General features: G+C 50.9%; 2 protein-coding genes across 8 annotated transcripts in view; one reads left to right on the forward strand and one right to left on the reverse strand.

Annotated features, from left to right (window-relative positions):
- The window catches only part of FKBP3 (FKBP prolyl isomerase 3), a 56070-nt gene that overhangs the window by 17773 nt on the left and 21368 nt on the right, over positions 1–16929 (forward strand). The window lies entirely within an intron of this gene.
- PRPF39 (pre-mRNA processing factor 39) overlaps positions 1–16929 on the reverse strand; it is a 50795-nt gene that overhangs the window by 13288 nt on the left and 20578 nt on the right. For 2 of the 7 annotated variants that reach the window (XM_069018701.1, XM_069018699.1), the window contains 8 exons: positions 16403–16638; positions 13491–13649; positions 12415–12541; positions 12153–12271; positions 8046–8235; positions 6145–6364; positions 5769–5855; positions 3248–4282 (listed from right to left, as the gene is read on the reverse strand). In XM_069018701.1, the coding sequence (XP_068874802.1) occupies positions 4032–4282; positions 5769–5855; positions 6145–6364; positions 8046–8235; positions 12153–12271; positions 12415–12541; positions 13491–13649; positions 16403–16638 (1389 nt within the window). In that variant the 3' untranslated portion in view covers positions 3248–4031. Of the gene's footprint in view, positions 1–2282; positions 2363–3247; positions 4283–5768; positions 5856–6144; positions 6365–6430; positions 6545–8045; positions 8236–12152; positions 12272–12414; positions 12542–13490; positions 13650–16402; positions 16639–16929 lie in introns of those variants that run through there. The other 5 variants (XM_069018700.1, XM_069018702.1, XM_069018708.1 and 2 more) reach the window with 5 other exon arrangements.

Raw genomic sequence — 16929 nt, forward strand, 5'->3', positions numbered from 1 at the left:
CTAAAAAGGAAGTAAGTCCCCACCCCAGAACTTTCCAGAGTTCTTTCACACTGAAAGCCTAAAGAGACAGCACCCAGACCACTGCTTTCACTTTGACACGGACATGGGTAAAACACCACCACATACAGGGGGAAGGTCTTGCCAGAGAGGAAAAATCTCTCTCCCTTATCTCCAGCAGCTTCAACTCCAGGGATAACAGTTCATGTTTTCCCAGGAGTTCACCAAGACAAGGAACTCCAGCACAATGCTAAAGAGTCCATGTGGTCTATCCTGCAACTTTTCTAATAACTGCTTTTAAAATGTATTTCTGTTCTCCATCATCTGGCAGCCATGGGCTCGGAGCAGCCTGGGATAGTGGAAGGTGTCCCTGCCCACGGCATGGGGTGGGACTGGATGGGCTTTAAAATCTCTTCCAACCTAAAGTATTCTAAGATTCCATGATTTTGAGAAAAAAACATCATCTGTAACATTGCATTATACATTAAGTATCAAAGAGTATCGCTGTGCCTTCACCAGTGCAACAGGCAGAGTTCTGGATAACTCAAAGGCTGCTGCACTTCAGAGGGTACCTCGTGCAGGTTCTACAGTCGAGGGGTAGGAGGAGGCAGTGACACAAACAGCAGCCCCAGCACCATTTACAGCTCTAAAATTTGAGGTAACCAGTGACAGAGGTAACTAGTGATGGGACGAGAGGAAACACCCTCAAGTTGCACCAGGGAAGGTTCACGTTGGATATTGGGGAAATTTCTCTTCCAAGACGGTTTTCCACCCTTGGCACCCAGGGCAGTGCGGGAGTCCCCATCCTTGGACGGATTTAAAAGCTGTGTGGATGTGGCACTTGGGCACAGGCATCAGTGGTGGCCTTGGCTGTGCAGGAGAATGGTCGGACTTAATGATCAGCCTTAATAATTCCGTGATTCCATGGATTCTACCATTTTAAAAAATGCAGTAATTTACGACCTAAACTTATTCCGATGTCTAACAGATGTTTTCTCCCTCTACCTGATTCAGAAGACATTTTCCACCTTAAAAAATCTGCCCTCCAAATCCAGCTGTCTTCAGATTAGGAGGGAAAAAAGAATGAGGGAGAAGCAGTACGGATCAGCACACAAGGTCTGACCTGCACACGAGGCTTCAAACTGAAACCAAGTCTGACAGCTATTCCAGCAAAAGGCCTTCCAATCTTCTCGCTGGCATATCCCAAAATCTGACAGCAATCCATGGTTTAAACCAGCCAGTGCAATAGGCCATGCCTAGGCCACCAAACTCCACGGGTGGGCATGAGGCTGGAGCACACCAGGGAAACTTAATTCCGGGGTTTTCACCTTAATTCCGGGGGTTTTTATATCACACAGGCTAAATAACTGAATCAGAGTATCAGACAGCTACACACACTGGTATTAAATAATTGATGCCAACATGTATTATTCAGCCTGTTACCAGCAAAGGACTGCTGTACACAAAACTGCCGCTCATAAACGTGAATGAACGAATGGAACACAAACAGGGAAGAGGGGCAGGGGCAGGAATGTGGAGCCTTATCTGAGCTCTGCCCAGAGCGCTCCATTCCCACCCCTGATAAGGCGCTGCTGGAACCACCCGGGGCAGGGCCGGCGCTGCCGGGCCCAGCACGGCTGTGCCGGGATTAGGTTTGAATCACGGAATCGTTTACTTTGGAAAAGCCTTTTAAGGCCATCGAGTCCAACAGGTGTGCCCGATGCCCACCTTTTCCCCAGCCCAGAGCTCTGAGTGCCACCTCCAGGAATTCCTTGGGCACCTCCAGGGATGGGCACTCCAAAGCTCCCTGGGCAGCCCCTGCCAAGGCCTGAGCACCTTTCCATGGGGAAATTGCTGCTGATGTCCCACCTGAGCCTCCCCCGGCCCCGCCTGAGGCCGTTCCCTCTCGATCGGGGCCTCTCTGGGGCCCGCTCACAGCGATAACGTCACCGGCCGCGAGGCGCGGAGCGGCTCCGCGCGGGCCCGTTACTCGCTCAGCGGCCGTTCAGCGCGCAGACCGGGGATACAAGGGCGCAGCAGGGACACCGGGATACGCCCCCACGGCACAGTTCACCCCTCGGGCACACCCAAGGCCCGGGAGCGGCCGCGGGAGGCGGCGGGGCCGACACGGCGCTCGGAGCGCCCCGCGCACGGCCCAGCCCAGCGCCCGCTCGCCTCTGCCTCCCGCCCCGGCTGTCCCGCGGCCCGGCCGCTCCCGGCCGCTGTCGGAGCGCCCCGCTCTCCTCCCCACGGCCCCGCGCCCCCCGCAGCCCCCTCGCCGGTACCTGCCGGGGCCGCCACAGCCGCCGCCGCCGCCGCCGCCTCGCCCGGGCCTCACGCACCGCGCACGCGCACAGCGCCCCGCGCGCGCGCACCGCCCGCGTGCCCGCCACCCCCTGCGCGTGCGCACCGGGCGCCCCCCGCGCCCCGCCCCTTCCCGCCAAATGGCGGCGCTCCCTCAGGGGCGGGGCCGGGCGGTACAGCCCGGAACGGGAATACAGTAAATACCGCCCCGTATGGAAACACATCCTAGAATCATTTGGTTTGGGAGACTCCTCCAAGATCACCCAGTCCCGCTGTCCGCCCAGCACTGCCACTGTAGCCCTTAAACCACTAAACCAAGTCACCACCTCCAGGAATTCCTTGGACACCTCCAGGGATGGGCACTCCAAAGCTCCCTGGGCAGCCCCTGCCAAGGCCTGAGCACCCTTTCCATGGGGAAATTCCTGCTGCTGTCCACCCTGAGCCTGCCCTGGCCCAGCCTGAGGCCGTTCCCTCTCCTCCTGTCCCTGTTCCCTGGGAGCAGAGCCCGACCCCCCCGGCTGCCCCCTCCTGTCAGGGACTTGTGCAGAGCCACAAGGTCCCCCCTGAGCCTCCTTTGCTCCAGCCTGAGCCCCTTTCCAGCTCCCTCAGGAATTCTCCAGCCCCTTCCCAGCTCCCTCAGGAATTCTCCAGCCCCTTCCCAGCTCCGTTCCCTGCCCTGGACACGCTCCAGCCCCTCCATGTCCCTTTTAAAGTGAGGGGCCCAGAGCTGATCCCAAGATTGGAGGTCCCTCAGCAGCGCCAGCACAGGGGGATGGTCACTGCCCAGGTCCTGCTGCCACACTATTCCTGGTCCAGGCCAGGTGCCTTTGGCCTCTTGTCCACCTTGGCACACCTGGGCTCACATTCAGCCACTGTCACCGGGTTCCTTTGAGCAGAGCAGCTCTTGAGCCACTCCTTCCCATCCCATTGCAGAAATACATCCCTGTACAGAAATAAATCCCTTTATTTATATATCCCATTGTGTCCTGTGTCCAATGTGTCCAGAGCCCACAGCTGGGGAAGGAGAAGGGTTGGGGTTTGTTCTCCTCCCTGCCCAGCCCTGAGACAACAAATACTGCACCACTGCCTGTGGGGGTACAAAAATACATGTTTTTCACAAATAGCACTGCGTCACTGCGTCCAGGATTCTCTTCCATTTTCCTTGTAAAGCGCAGTGCTGATGTGACCATGTGGTTCTTCATGAGCAATCCAGGGTCAGGTCCTGGGTTGGAGCCTCTGAAGGGAAGCACAGATGGACTGGAGCAGCTTCTCCACGGCCATGCTGGTGACAGTGAGGGGAGCCAGCCCTGCACTGCCCAGCACAGCTCTGCAGGCTCTCCCAGCACGGCCCAGTTCAGCCCCGCAGACTGGTCCCAGTTCGGTCTGGCAGGCTGTCCCAGCACAGCCCAGTCCAGGCCCTCAGGCTGTCCCAGCACAGCCCAGTTCAGCCCCGCAGACTGTCCCAGTTCGGTCTGGCAGGCTGTCCCAGCACAGCCCAGTCCAGGCCCTCAGGCTGTCCCAGCACAGCCCAGTTCAGCTCCCCAGGCTCTCTCTGCCCAGCCCAGCCTGGTTCCAGGGCCTCTCCCAGCCCAGCCCAGCCCAGCTCTGCGGTCTCTCCCAGTCCAGTCCAGCCCAGCACAGGGGCCATTCCCGCCCGCCCGTGTCCCGGCAGCACCGTCCGTGTGTCCGGCTGAGGCGGCGCTGCAGCTTCACCTGCAGGGATGGTGATTTTATGTTCCCGTCTCCAAAAGCTCCTCCAAGCTCTTCCTGATGTGCGGGGGCTGGGCTGCAGCGTGGGCGAGCAGGCCGGGGCCCATCTGTGCGGACAGGGCCTGGGCTAAGCCGGCCGTGGCCGCGCGGCCACCGCCGGGGCCGGGCACGGAGCCGCCGCCGGCCGTGCTGCCCAGCAGGTGCCACAGCACAGGCAGCACCTTCTGCTCCACCGCACTCGGCTTCCGCGGGTACAGCTCCGGCACCAGCTCTGCAGGGCAGCAAGCAGCGGGTCAGCATAAAAGACTCACTGAAATGACAGTTTAGATGTGATCCCCGGCTTTGAGAGGGGTTTAAATCGTCTCCTCAAACTGCTGCTGTACACGAGAGTTTGCTGCTGCAACACCGGCAGCTCCCACAAAAAATATGTGATTTCCCCACAATCACTCCTGTTATCCTCTCCCAGCAGTTTACACAGTAGCACCGGTGCTGCTGAAAATTACACTTTTCCATTAAACTGAAAAACTAAAACAAACAAAGGGGATTTTTGGTTGGTCTTTTTTTTTCAGTTAGGATTCTCATAAGGACCTTTATTTCTCACAGTGTAAGGTCTGGTACTTCCAATTTCCCCTCTATCTCACAAATAAGCAATAGGTATTTAAGAAAAAAAATCAGCCTTATGCTGTAAATATAGAATCATAGAATGATGGAATATCCTGGGCTAGAAGGGACCCACAAGGATCACGAGCCCAACTCCTGGCTCTGCACTTATATACATAAAATATATGTAAAAAATAAATATATATGTTTAAAGATGAAATATTTTCCCTACTTGGACAATTAAACCACTGAATCATTTTGGTTGGAATAGATCCTCAAACATTAATTCAGTGTTTCATTAGCAAATGCAAGAACAGCCTCTTCTGCTGTATAATATAAACCCCTCTGAAAATCCCAGCAAGAAAGGGACTGTTTAAAGGCTGTTTAACACCCTCAGAAAGCATAAATTTAGGGATATTTCAAGAACAGCCTGTCCGTTGTGTTACTGAGTTCCATTTCACACAGAACTGCTCTGAAAGTGAGCCAAGGAACATGTTTGGTTCAAGCATATTTCCCATAAAGACATTCCTTGTTCACTTAAAACATGGAAACTCAGCCTTTCTCAAGGAATTCCTGGCTGAGAGGGTGGGCAGGGGCTGGCACAGGGTGCCCAGAGCAGCTGTGGCTGCCCCTGGATCCCTGGCAGTGCCCAAGGCCAGGCTGGACATTGGGGCTGGGAGCAGCCTGGGACAGTGGGAGGTGTCCCTGCCATGGCAGGGCTGGCACTGGGTGGGATTTGAGGTCCCCCCAACCCAAACCAGTCTGGATTCCTGGCAAGAGCATGAGGGAATGAGCCCTGGGAGAGGGAATACAGTGCCATGCTAAAATTATTATATGCCTAAGGTATTTATAAATGTTAATCCTTAAAGTATTTAAATATATAAGGTATTTAAATTTAAATTTGATCCTTAATATTTATAAATATTTATAAATTCCAGGTATTTCTAGATCTTCCAGCTGACTATATAATATTAATAACAATCCTTTGTTTTGTCAGCAACAGCTCCAACTTCCATTAAAGAGCTGAAATGTGACAACTGCTGCACAACCTCCTGAGACAGAAGGGAAGGTACAGAGCCATCTCCACCTTGCAATTAATTTCCCTAATTAAGGTGGTACCCAACCAACCAACCAAGCAAAGGAAAACAGCACTTTACCAGCCAGCTTTTCTGTCAGGTCCTGCTTTGCTTTTCCACTCAGGAACTGGGCCTTGGTGCAGAGTGGCTGCAGGAGCAGGGAGTTGTCTACAGGCAAAGAGCAGAACACATTAAATTCTTAAATGGGAAATTAAATTATCTGGAAATAAACACAATGTGGGAAAAGGTAAATAAGAAAATGCCGTGGAAAAATGACCAAGCACTAGGGAGCAATATCAGGATGATTTGTGTGGTTTAAAAAGGGTGAGAATAAACCCAATGGTTTTTACACAGTGTAACAACTGTGTGAAACTCTTGGAAAGAGTAACACTTTCAATTTACAACTTAATCACCACAACTGAAACTGTTCCAAATTAAGAGAGAATAAATTGCTTACCTAAGTGTTGACATAGAGCCTGGATAACGTTTGTGGCAGCTGCATAAATCCCTGGATTTTTGGAGTTGAGGTTGTTGTCCACTATGGCAGGAATTAACATGTTGATCACAGGTGATAAATGGTCTTTGAGCAGCGGAATCATCCTGTGCATGGCCTCCAAAGCCACCTGGTTCACTTTGCTGTTGGAGTCGTGTAAGCGAGGCTTGAAAGCATCAAAGATCTGGAAAAGCATCCAAACAGCACTCGTGGAACTGGGAATCAGTGCTTGAGGTGCAAAGCTCGTTACCTGCTTTATTGTTACACTCTAATTGTCCATCTCTGCAACGATGGCTCTGGTATCTCCAGGGCTTGGAAACAGATGGTCTATAAGGTCCCTTCCAACCCGAACCACTCTGGGATTCTGGGATATGCAAATACCTGGGATCATTTTCGGGGCAAGTCAAGCAACATTTGCTATTTTAACCCCGTGCATTATTCAACCACATCTCACCTCATCTGCCCTGAGTCCCTGCAGTGCAATGGACTCCAGGCACAGTAACTCTCACTGTGACTCATACTTCCTGCAAGCCAGTATTTTTATGGCTCTGTTCAGCACAGGGAACATTTGAAAGGTTTCAAACCCGTTCAGTTCAGATACCAGGAAGTTCCAGAGCAGAATTCCATCATTCCACACACAGACACGGCACTGCTGGAAGACAAGCTTGGGTTTCCTTGTGAAGGAATGGCTACATGACCGAGGACATGCAGACCCTTTGCAGCTTACAGAGCATGATTTAGCAGAATATCGCACTCATCTGTATAATAGCTGAGCTACTGACAAAGGATGCAGCTGATCAAGGCCTTATACTGATACAGCAGGGACATGCTGGCCTTGGTGAGCAGTACAGTTAACAACAGAGAGCTTGTGGTCAGGGCATGGGAAAGAGAGGAAAAGAGGAACTTGCTGACCACAAAGGAAGAACTAGAGGGAGGGGTTGGTAGCAGTGCCGTTAACCACTCAGCTTGCGCCTTTTGGAATATGCATAAGCCTCATTAGTCACACTATATCTGTAATCCACGAATGATCAATAAACGGAAACTTGCTGATCACTCATATTGAGCGTCCGGGCCTTCCCTCTGTCGCGACGTTCCTTTCATTGTATCCATCTTTAATTCACACCTGCTGGACCTCTTCTTTCTGCTACAGAACTCCCTTTCCTATTGGACAGGATCCTCATCCTGAGCGTTAGCACAATACTTTCCCCACCTTCTCCCACACGCAAACTCATAACTCTACTTCAGACAGTTTTTCAGTTCCTGATTAAACCTTTCCGCTTTTTTTACAACTATTCCACTATTTGGATATTTACCCAAGAGTGGCATGAAAAACAGCACACAGGATTCCAGAAATCATGGAATCCCAGACTGGTTTGGATGGGAAGGGATGTTAAATCCCATCCCATTCCACCCCGTGCCATCATCAGGGACACCTTCCTCTATCCCAGGTGGCTCCAAACCCTGTCCACACTGGCCTTGGACACTTCCAGGGACCCAGGGGCAGCCGCAGCTTCTCTGGGCAGTAGTTCAAAAGTGCTGAGTGAAAACTTCCATGTTTCCCTCCTCTTCCCGTCCATGCTTCCTTCCTCTTCCCGTCCATGCTTCCTTCCTCTTCCCTTCCATGTTTCTTTCCTCTTCCCTTCCATGTTTCTTTCCTCTTCCCTTCCATGTTTCCTTCCTCTTCCCTTCCATGTTTCCCTCCTCTTCCCTTCCTTTCCTCCCTTAGTGCCCCACACAGACGCATCCCCCTGCTCCTCAATGCTCTCTGTTAATCATCCTTATTCCAAGAAGGACCAAGGCTTCTACGGAAAACTTTGTGACCCGGCTCTAAATCCCTTTGAATTCCAGCCTTTCCCTGGAGTTACCTTGACGATGTTGGCAAGCACCAGGGCCGGGTTGCTCTCCGTGTCCGCCAGCAGCTGCCGGACGCCGCTGATGCGCTCCCGGAAGTCTTTGGCATTCAGGGACCCGATAATGTCCCTGACATATTCCTCACCTTCCAGGGCACTGCGAGGAGCTGCTCTCCTTGGGGCTTCGTGGGCCTCTGTGCTGTCCCTGTGGGAAAGGGGAATGTTACTCCATGTATTACCACAGGCCTGGTTCCTAGGGTGTATCACCGTGTCCCGCAGCCATAGGGAGGAGAGAAGATCCAGCAGGCAGGAATTGTGCAGCAAGATTGATTGATTGAATTATTTTACAAATTCTTTTATAGACCTTTTTCTTCATAGTCTAATTGGATAAAGGATCAGCCACCCCTTGGGGTGATTGGCTAAAATCCTAAAACATCCATTGTCAAAATATTTTTCTACTATACCATAAACAAGACTTTTCAAGGTTGCAGGTGGCTTGGTTGTTTACATTCCCTGCTACCTCTTCTGTGAGAGAGAAAAGTCTCTCATGGACTTAGAAAATAGCAAGAAAATCCTTGCTAGCAGCATTTTTGTATCTACATTCCATGAGCCACGTTGGAACAGGAGGCTCATCCCAGACATTCTCTTCCCATCTAACTGCAAGTATCAGGAGTAAATAGAAACTTTCACCTTAAACACGGTGAATTAAAAATAAATCACCAAACAGCAATTGTTGTTCCCAAAGTCTTATATCCATTCTGCTCCAAATGAAGCTGGTTTTGTGACCAGTAACAACTGGGAACTTCCCTCACATCAATGGGTCACAACCCCCACAAAAAACTTACTGCAGTTTAATTCGTTGTTCTCAAAGCACTCTAAAGTCTGACCCCAGACCAGGTGTTACCTGAGCAAGGTGCCCTGCTGAGGTGGAAACAGCTCTTCCTAGAACATTTATAAACAAATTTCCTGTGGGACCTGATCTCATTAGAGAGTCATGGAAAGAATTCTAAAACCTGTGGAATCACCTCTCTGTCCAGGTAAGTATTTACAGACCATCCAGGCAGAGTCATTGCCTCACTCCTAATTCCTGAACACAAGGCTTGGGTGGGGAAGGGAATAAGCAATCAAAATTTATCAGTACATGTAGAATCAGTTATTATTTTGAATTGTGGAGGGTGTGTTAAAGAAATGTGGTTCTGAACAGTCACACTGCAGTCACAGCCCTCTGAATTCTGCTCTTGGATGCAGTTTTTGGCTTGCTTTAAATCTGAGGGTGTTTCTTTTTCAGTTCATTGAATCACAGAACCATGGAATGGTTTAGGTTGCAAAGGGACCTCAAAGCCCACCCAGCCCCACCCCTGCCATGGCAGGGACACCTCCCACTGTCCCAGGCTGCTCCCAGCCCCAATGTCCAGCCTGGCCTTGGGCACTGCCAGGGATCCAGGGGCAGCCACAGCTGCTCTGGGCACCCTGTGCCAGGGCCTGCCCACCCTCCGAGAAAGGACATAGTGGAGTGTCCTGGGGTGATCCATAACGTTCTTGTATTCCAGATCTCTCCCAGCCAGGGACCCTGTGTGTGTGTGTGTGGTGCTGAGTGTTTTTGAAATCCCCCCATCCCGGCACTTTGTGGGATTTCCCCATGTGGTGTTGGCTTCATGGGCTGCTTGCTCTTTGTCCAGGCAGAGGTCCTTTTTTTCCTCCCTTTTTGGGTTCTCTTTTCATTTTTGGTTTTTCCCTCAGCTCGGAGGGACTGCAGTGAGCAGGTCTGAGCTGCCTTAAGGATGAATTCTGCGGGTGCCTGTCCATAGCTGAGGAATCCCAGCAGGAGAAGAGCAGCCCCACTCTGGATCACTGTGGGCAGAACCAGCCAGGCAGAGAGTGGCCCCAGCCCTGGTGCTTGGCCTGGCCCTGCCTGTCCTGCTGTGGGGAGGAGGCTGACCCTGGATGGGCTGTCAGGCCTTTGTCTGCTGCTGGAACTGCTCCATGAGGCTCCTGCCTTCCAAACAGGGATCTGACACCAGCTTGTCCCTTTGTCCTAAATCCTGAGGCCATCCCTGAGAGCAATGGGTATTTCCAGGTCTCTCCTTGCTCCTGTGGAGTCCATGAGATGTAGCACTTTGCTATCCAGCAGTTATTTCCATTTCCCCCTGCTGCCTGTTGGCATTCTGTTTGTTAATAAACTGTTATTTTCTCACTTGTATCTACTCATATCTCATTCCTTATTGGCAGAGAGGGATTGATTGGAATCAAGGGGAGGCTCCTCATTTCAGAGTGCCCCCCTCTTTAAACTGTCTCAAAGCAAGACAAGGTGACAGTGCTGAGGTGGCCCCACCAGAACCAGCTGGCAGAGGGTGGGAGGTGACACTCCCTGCTCACTGATGGATCCCACAGGACCAGTAGGAAATGGGAAGCAGCTGTATGGAGCCCTACATGGGGAGTCAGGGAAGCTGCTGAAGGACAAAGTGGATCCAGTCACACTGCAGAGGTGAGAGCCTCCAGCTGGCTCTGGACATGCTGAGCAGAGAAGTGGCCAACACTCTCCCTCTGCACTGGCTGGGGGATGGTGGCAAACGCTCTGTGAGAGTGGCTGGGAGGGTGGAAAAAAGGCAATTGGCAGAGGGAAACTGATTCTGGCTGCTGGAGAAAGGCAGGACATCAGTGCCTGGGTAGAGGCTGACAGTCAAAGGCCATCCTGTGCCTGAGAGTCGGGATAATGAGGAGCATCACAACAACAAACAGCAGGATCAGGCTGCAAGAGTAAAGTGTCACGGGCAGATCTGGACTGGCAACAGAAGGGAGAGTGATCTCCAGCTTGGTGGGCCCGTGCTGCCTCAGCAGGGAAGAGATGCCACCTCTAAGTGGGCACAAGACCAAGGGGTGGCCTTAACCACAGACACTGTATCCTGGGTAATCCATGACTGGATCCATGAAATGTGAGCTGAGATCAAGCAGGACCAAGTGGTCTGGGGTCTAAAGATCAGAATGGGGAGGCCCTGTGGCACACACCAGGGGATGTCAGGAAAGACTGTTTGGGTTAATCCGGCCTCGAGCAAACACAAACCCATCCATGGTTTGTCTCAGAGACGTGGCTGCACTTGGTGGGTGACACAGAAACGTGTTGTGTACCTCAGGGGGAGTTGATCTGGGCTGAGAACGACCTGTAATGTTGGTTGTAAAAATGCCTGCTGAATGTCACTGCCACTGCACGATTTACCTCCCATGGACTGCTCCAGTCCTAGCAGTGATGGACCCCATGAACTCTGCCCATACCCTGGGGATGGGCAGTGACCACTGCAGTAACTGTATTTGTACATAGCTATATGCATGATGTATAGATATCTGTGTTTACAGTCCGAATGTACTCATTTGTGCATCAATCAGATGATATGGAATAAGGGGTGGGAGGTCCTGGGGTAATCCATAAAGTCACTGTAAGTAACATCTATCTGAGCCCAGAAATTGTTACTGTACCTCCAAGACCTAAAAAAAGTCAATATAAAACCTGTAAGAAGATAAAACAAAACTTAAAATGGTCAGAATATGATCTAAACCCTTCAGCATCCCAGTTAGGGTCTAAGTCCTTGGTGACCACAGTTGTGCACAAATGACTAATTCGTGTTGCAGCTCCAACCAGGACTGGTTTTTCCATGAGTCTGAACAGCAACATCTGGGATGATGCTGCCATGGATCCATTGGATCCACATTGCCCAGAGCAGCTGGGGCTGCCCCTGGATCCCTGGCAGTGCCCAAGGCCAGGCTGGACATTGGGGCTGGGAGCAGCCTGGGACAGTGGGAGGTGTCCCTGCCATGGCAGGGCTGGCACTGAATGGGCTTTGAGGCCCCTTCCAACCCAAACCATTCCATGATTCTGCAATTCCATACTGGGAATTCCAGGCGGTTTGTGTCCTGTGTGTATTTCATAGATGGTCAATAGACAAATTAACTTCGAAATGCACAAAGCCATTTTAATATAACCGGTCACTCCGTTGAAGAGTTTCCCTGGAACAGGGTCAAGACCTTCCTTTTCCTTCAGGGATGTTGAACTTTCACAGCCCTGTGTGGCTGTTTCTGTGCTCCCTCCTTGGCCAGGTTCCTCCCAGGATAAGCACTGGAGCTCATTACCTGTCCAGGATATTGGGAGCATCTCTGCAAGTAGAGGACAACCTCAGATGTCCAACACTTCCAGTCTGGGAACGTCGTCCTTTGGCTGAGGGTGTATCCAAGGGCATCTCCCCCAGGCCCTGCACAAAGGTACAGCAGGAATTCATGGAACAAGAGAATCACAGGGAATTCATGTGGCTGCAGTGCTGGAATTGTCTACACCCAACAGCCCCTGGGACACATCCACCTGGCCCAGGGGTTACACAAGAGCTTTCCCACACACCTTCTCTCGAAGGCTGCCAACAGCTTCCTTAATGTAAGGCAAATCCTTGGCTGGCACGAACTTCTCCAGGGTTTTATCCAAGTCAGGATGGGCCATCATGCTGAAGAGCATCTTCCGCCCGTAGAACCTGCAGGGAGAGCACCAGGACATCCAGGAACAGGGACTGGCTTTGTCACTGGGTCACTACAGGTGTGTCATTCCAAAGTGGAAAGGTGCAGGGAGATTGTGTCCAGGGAAGGGAACGGAGCTGGGAAGGGGCTGGAGCCCCAGAAGCGGCTGAGGGAGCTGGGAAAGGGGCTCAGGCTGGAGCAAAGGAGGCTCAGGGGGGACCCTGTGGCTCTGCACAAGTCCCTGACAGGAGGGGGCAGCCGGGGGGGTCGGGCTCTGCTGCCAGGGAACAGGGACAGGAGGAGAGGGAACGGCCTCAGGCTGGGCCAGGGCAGGCTCAGGGTGGACAGCAGCAGGAATTTCCCCATGGAAAGGGTGCTCAGGCCTTGGCAGGGGCTGCCCAGGGAGGTTGGGAGTCCACAGTCACTGTTACTGGAGGTCTTTCCCAACCTCAGTGATTCCATGACTCTAAGATTGCTGCTGACATGAGTAACCAGACCCCCAGAGGATGTGCTCAAGGACCACTATTTAATTAAGTGACCAAATTAATGAGAACAGCCTTCCACTTCTGCTGGCTTTAACCAGGACGCTCCAGCCTTGTCAGCCAGACACGGATCAGATCCAAGTGTGGATCCCATCCCTCTGTGGCTGCATCTCCTCCATGCCCAGCAGCCACATCCTGTGAGCCCCTCTCCTCCCTGCAGCCAGGGTGTGTGGGAGGTATCCAGGTAATTCCTGCCACGTGCACTATCCCAACAGTGCTGCCAGTGCTGGGATAGACTCCAAGCTTTGTTCGGAAGGAACCTTGAAGCTCATCCCATTCCAGCTCTGCCACTATCCCAGGGTGCTCCAGGCCTCATTCAACCCTTAATGATCCCCAAGGTATTTTCCAGCTTAAACCTGCCCTGTCATGCGGGGCACACCCACAGGGCCAGCCAGACCGTGCTCCCGAGGGAGGGAATACTCACCGGGTTTGCTGGGAGCTGTCCTGGGCAAACCTGGCTATGGCAGGGAGCAGCCGGTCAGCCACGGGCTTGGCTCCGGCCAGGATGCGCTCCGGGCCCATGCGCTCCACGATGTCCCCGAGGTGCTGGGCTGTGCATCTCCTCACGGCTGAGTGCAGGTGGCTGGGGAGGGAAACAGGGCTGAGGGCCAGCCCCTGGAGGGGCTGCTCACAGCATTCACCTGCCCTACCAAACAAAACCTTGGAATCACGGAATCCTGAATGGTTGGGTTGGAAGGGACCTCCAAGCCCATCCTGTCCCACCCTGTGCCATGGACAGGGACGCCTTCCCCTACAATTATTCTTGCTGGACACAGGCAGGGAGGTTTTAGAATTCCAGTTCTAGTTTTCCTTTAGATAATTTTATTTTACAAAGCACACGACTGTTCTTTCAATGAGCTCTAAGAAAAACCAGGCCCTGTGCTCAGAGACACATCCTGGGGACTTGACATCACTGTAAAATTGACTAAAGCAGTGTTCAATCGACTTCTAAAGACCCTGCAGGAGTCTCATGATCCCTGTTTTGTACAAAACAAAACACCTGTGCTGATGCAAAGGAGAGAACAGCCAGAATCAGCTTTCAAACTTGTGCAGCAAACGACCCTTTTATCTAAATCCTGCCGCCCCTGCTGATCCCACCTGCGCTCAAGAACACAATCCTGCAAGCTCTAATGTCTCCAATTTTATACTTGGATTAAAAATCCTACTTTGAGGACAGTTTGTAACTCCTGCTGCACTTTCAAAGGGAAAACAATAACTGTGAGGCTGAAAGACCTCACGCCATGAAGCAAACAAACCCCTTCTTCCCAGGAAAGCCCCTGCTCGTGGAAACAGCTGGAAAACATTGGTGTGCACATAACACCTTAAACACAGTTGCTACAGACAAGAAACAGGATTTTTAAATTCCTGAAGTAAAACCACTCTCAGCTCTGTCCCTGGAATCATGCTCTTGGATCATCTATCTAATCACAGAACGGTTTGGGTGGGGAAGGGACCTCAAAGCTCATCTTATTCCAACCCCTGCCATGGGCAGTGACACCTCCCACTGGAATTATTCTTGTTGGTAAAGTCAAACCCAGTTTTGGAGCTGATGAAGAATCAGTATTTCTGTCTAGTCAGAACTAACAGTCATGATCACAGCAGGCTTGAAAGGAGCTGAGCAGAAACCAGGTACATCTTAAGAGGTCTCATGAATTATAAGTGCCACCATAACTGAAAGTTTCTGTTGTGGTGAATTGAAGCAACTCAGCCCAATTTAGAGAGAACATCCCCTGTGGAACTGCAGTTGTGTCAAACAACCCTTTTCACTTCCTATGGAGACACAAATTCCCCCTTTGAAGGGTCATTCCCATATTCCTGGTCACAGCCTCGGGAGCTGGAGCTGCCCTGTGCTCCAGGGCCTTCCCTGCTGACAAGGCCAGAGTTTCCTGAAGCCAGGCCTGGAAAAGCTGCACCTTTAGGCCATGCCTGATGTGTTACCCATTAAAAACATACTGTACTCCATGAGTTAAGAAAGTCTGAGCTGTGAACAGATTAATCTGTGCCCAAATGCTGTATTCAGCCTCACAGCTCAATTCTGATGCCTTGAGGGAGCAGAAAACCCATACAAATTCACAAACTGGAGGGGGAAAGTCCTTATGGAAAACCCCTCAGCAAGTGAGTTTGAATCTGGCAGCGAAGGTGGGGAGGTCTGACACAGACAATTCTGACCAGGAGGGCCAAGAAGGGAGAACCCAAAAAGGGCACTTCCCTTGGATGCTGAATGAAAGCCAGGGGCAGCTGCTGCCTGCTGCTCCTGAATTCACCAAATAGCGGGATCAGCCTGGTTTGGGTTGGGAGGGACCATGAATCCATGGGCAGGGACACCTTCCAGTGTCCCAGACCAGGCTGGACAAGGGGCTTGGAGCAGCCTGGGACAGTGGAAGGTGTCCCTGCCCATGGATCCCAAGCCAGTTTGAATCCCAGGAATTCATAAAGGACAGAAATCCCAAGGCTGATTTTTGCCTTTCAGTTTAAAGAGCAGGAAACTGCAGTACAGCTGTCAGGAGACAGAATCCATGTATCCCACACCAACCAGCTTCCAGGGAAACAAAAGAGGAGAGAGAACATTTTGAATCAAGACTAACTCTGAAGATTGGAGCTGTGCAGGGAATCTGTGGAGGGATTTCCAATGGAGAACCTGAAATGTGTCATGAAGGGAAATGTAGCCTGGGAAATGTCACCAAGGGTGGCAGAGAAGAGAGGAAGCACCAGGGGGTGCACCCAGCTCAGATGTGGTGAGCAGTGAATGAGGATGGAAAAGGAAAGCAGACTGAACAGGGCCAGGGAAAGACGGGAATTAACTCCCGAAAAAAATGGCCAGCAGCACTGAGAAGGAAATTAAAATGCAGACACAGAGGCTCAGCCTAGAGAGGAACAGGACATCCAGCAAGATAGATGCAGCTAGAGAATTTTAAGTTATAAATCAGCTTTCTAAATAAAGAGGGGTGCTGAGAACTGGATAAGACAGGACTTGATTGCAGAGCAAAGGAGGAAAAGAACATTATGTCAGCTTTACCAGGCAAAGCAAAACAGCAGCTCCCCAAGCATATACAGTAACAGCAAATAAAATTACTGAAGTGGTGCAAGCTGCCAGAAAATACACCAAGCTCCAAAATCAACAGCCAGCCTCTTACACAGTGCACAGAAAGGAACAGAGGGGCTTTAATTTAATTTATGCCAACAAACATTGCCCTGGCTTTAGCAGAGGTTTAGCAGAGCTGATTTACTGGATTTTCAAATTTCTGTCTACTGTACTCAGATTTGATGTTAAAAAGCCTACATTTGATAAATGTACTCTATTCACAATATTCTTTATAAAGTCTTTATAGGAATTACCTTTGCCCTCCATTTATAAGAGAACAAAGTGCACGTGCTGGAGTCACATTATTAACCATGGCCTTCAGTGCCTTGTCTACCTCTTCCCTTATAAAAGTGTTGGATTCCCCAGCTTTGTGCAAAAGGACTTTTACTGCATTATCTAGTTCTTGATCCATGCTCTTTTTCAGGTGGGTGAACAAATCCCCTAAACAGACCACAGCAGCTCGAGAAACACCTGAGCGTAAATTCTTGACCTGCACACAGGAAAAACCCAAAAAACAATGAATAATGTTTATCAAATAGACTTTAAAATAAATATTCATGTTTCCCCTTTGTCATTTTTAAGTAACATTACAAGCAACTGAGAAACACATTTCTAACTTGATTCACAATGGGTGAGAATTAAAACACACACTCATAAAAATGTTATTAAGTTACAATCTACATTTTCTCAGTCTCTGAGTCTCAAATCATCCTTGAGACTGCCCAGTTGAGGAAAACTCACCACAGGTGAGTGGCATAAATCACTCCAGAGAGCTATAAAA

Source organism: Aphelocoma coerulescens, chromosome 5 (assembly GCF_041296385.1).
Source record: "Aphelocoma coerulescens isolate FSJ_1873_10779 chromosome 5, UR_Acoe_1.0, whole genome shotgun sequence".
Classification (NCBI taxonomy): Eukaryota; Metazoa; Chordata; class Aves; order Passeriformes; family Corvidae; genus Aphelocoma; species Aphelocoma coerulescens.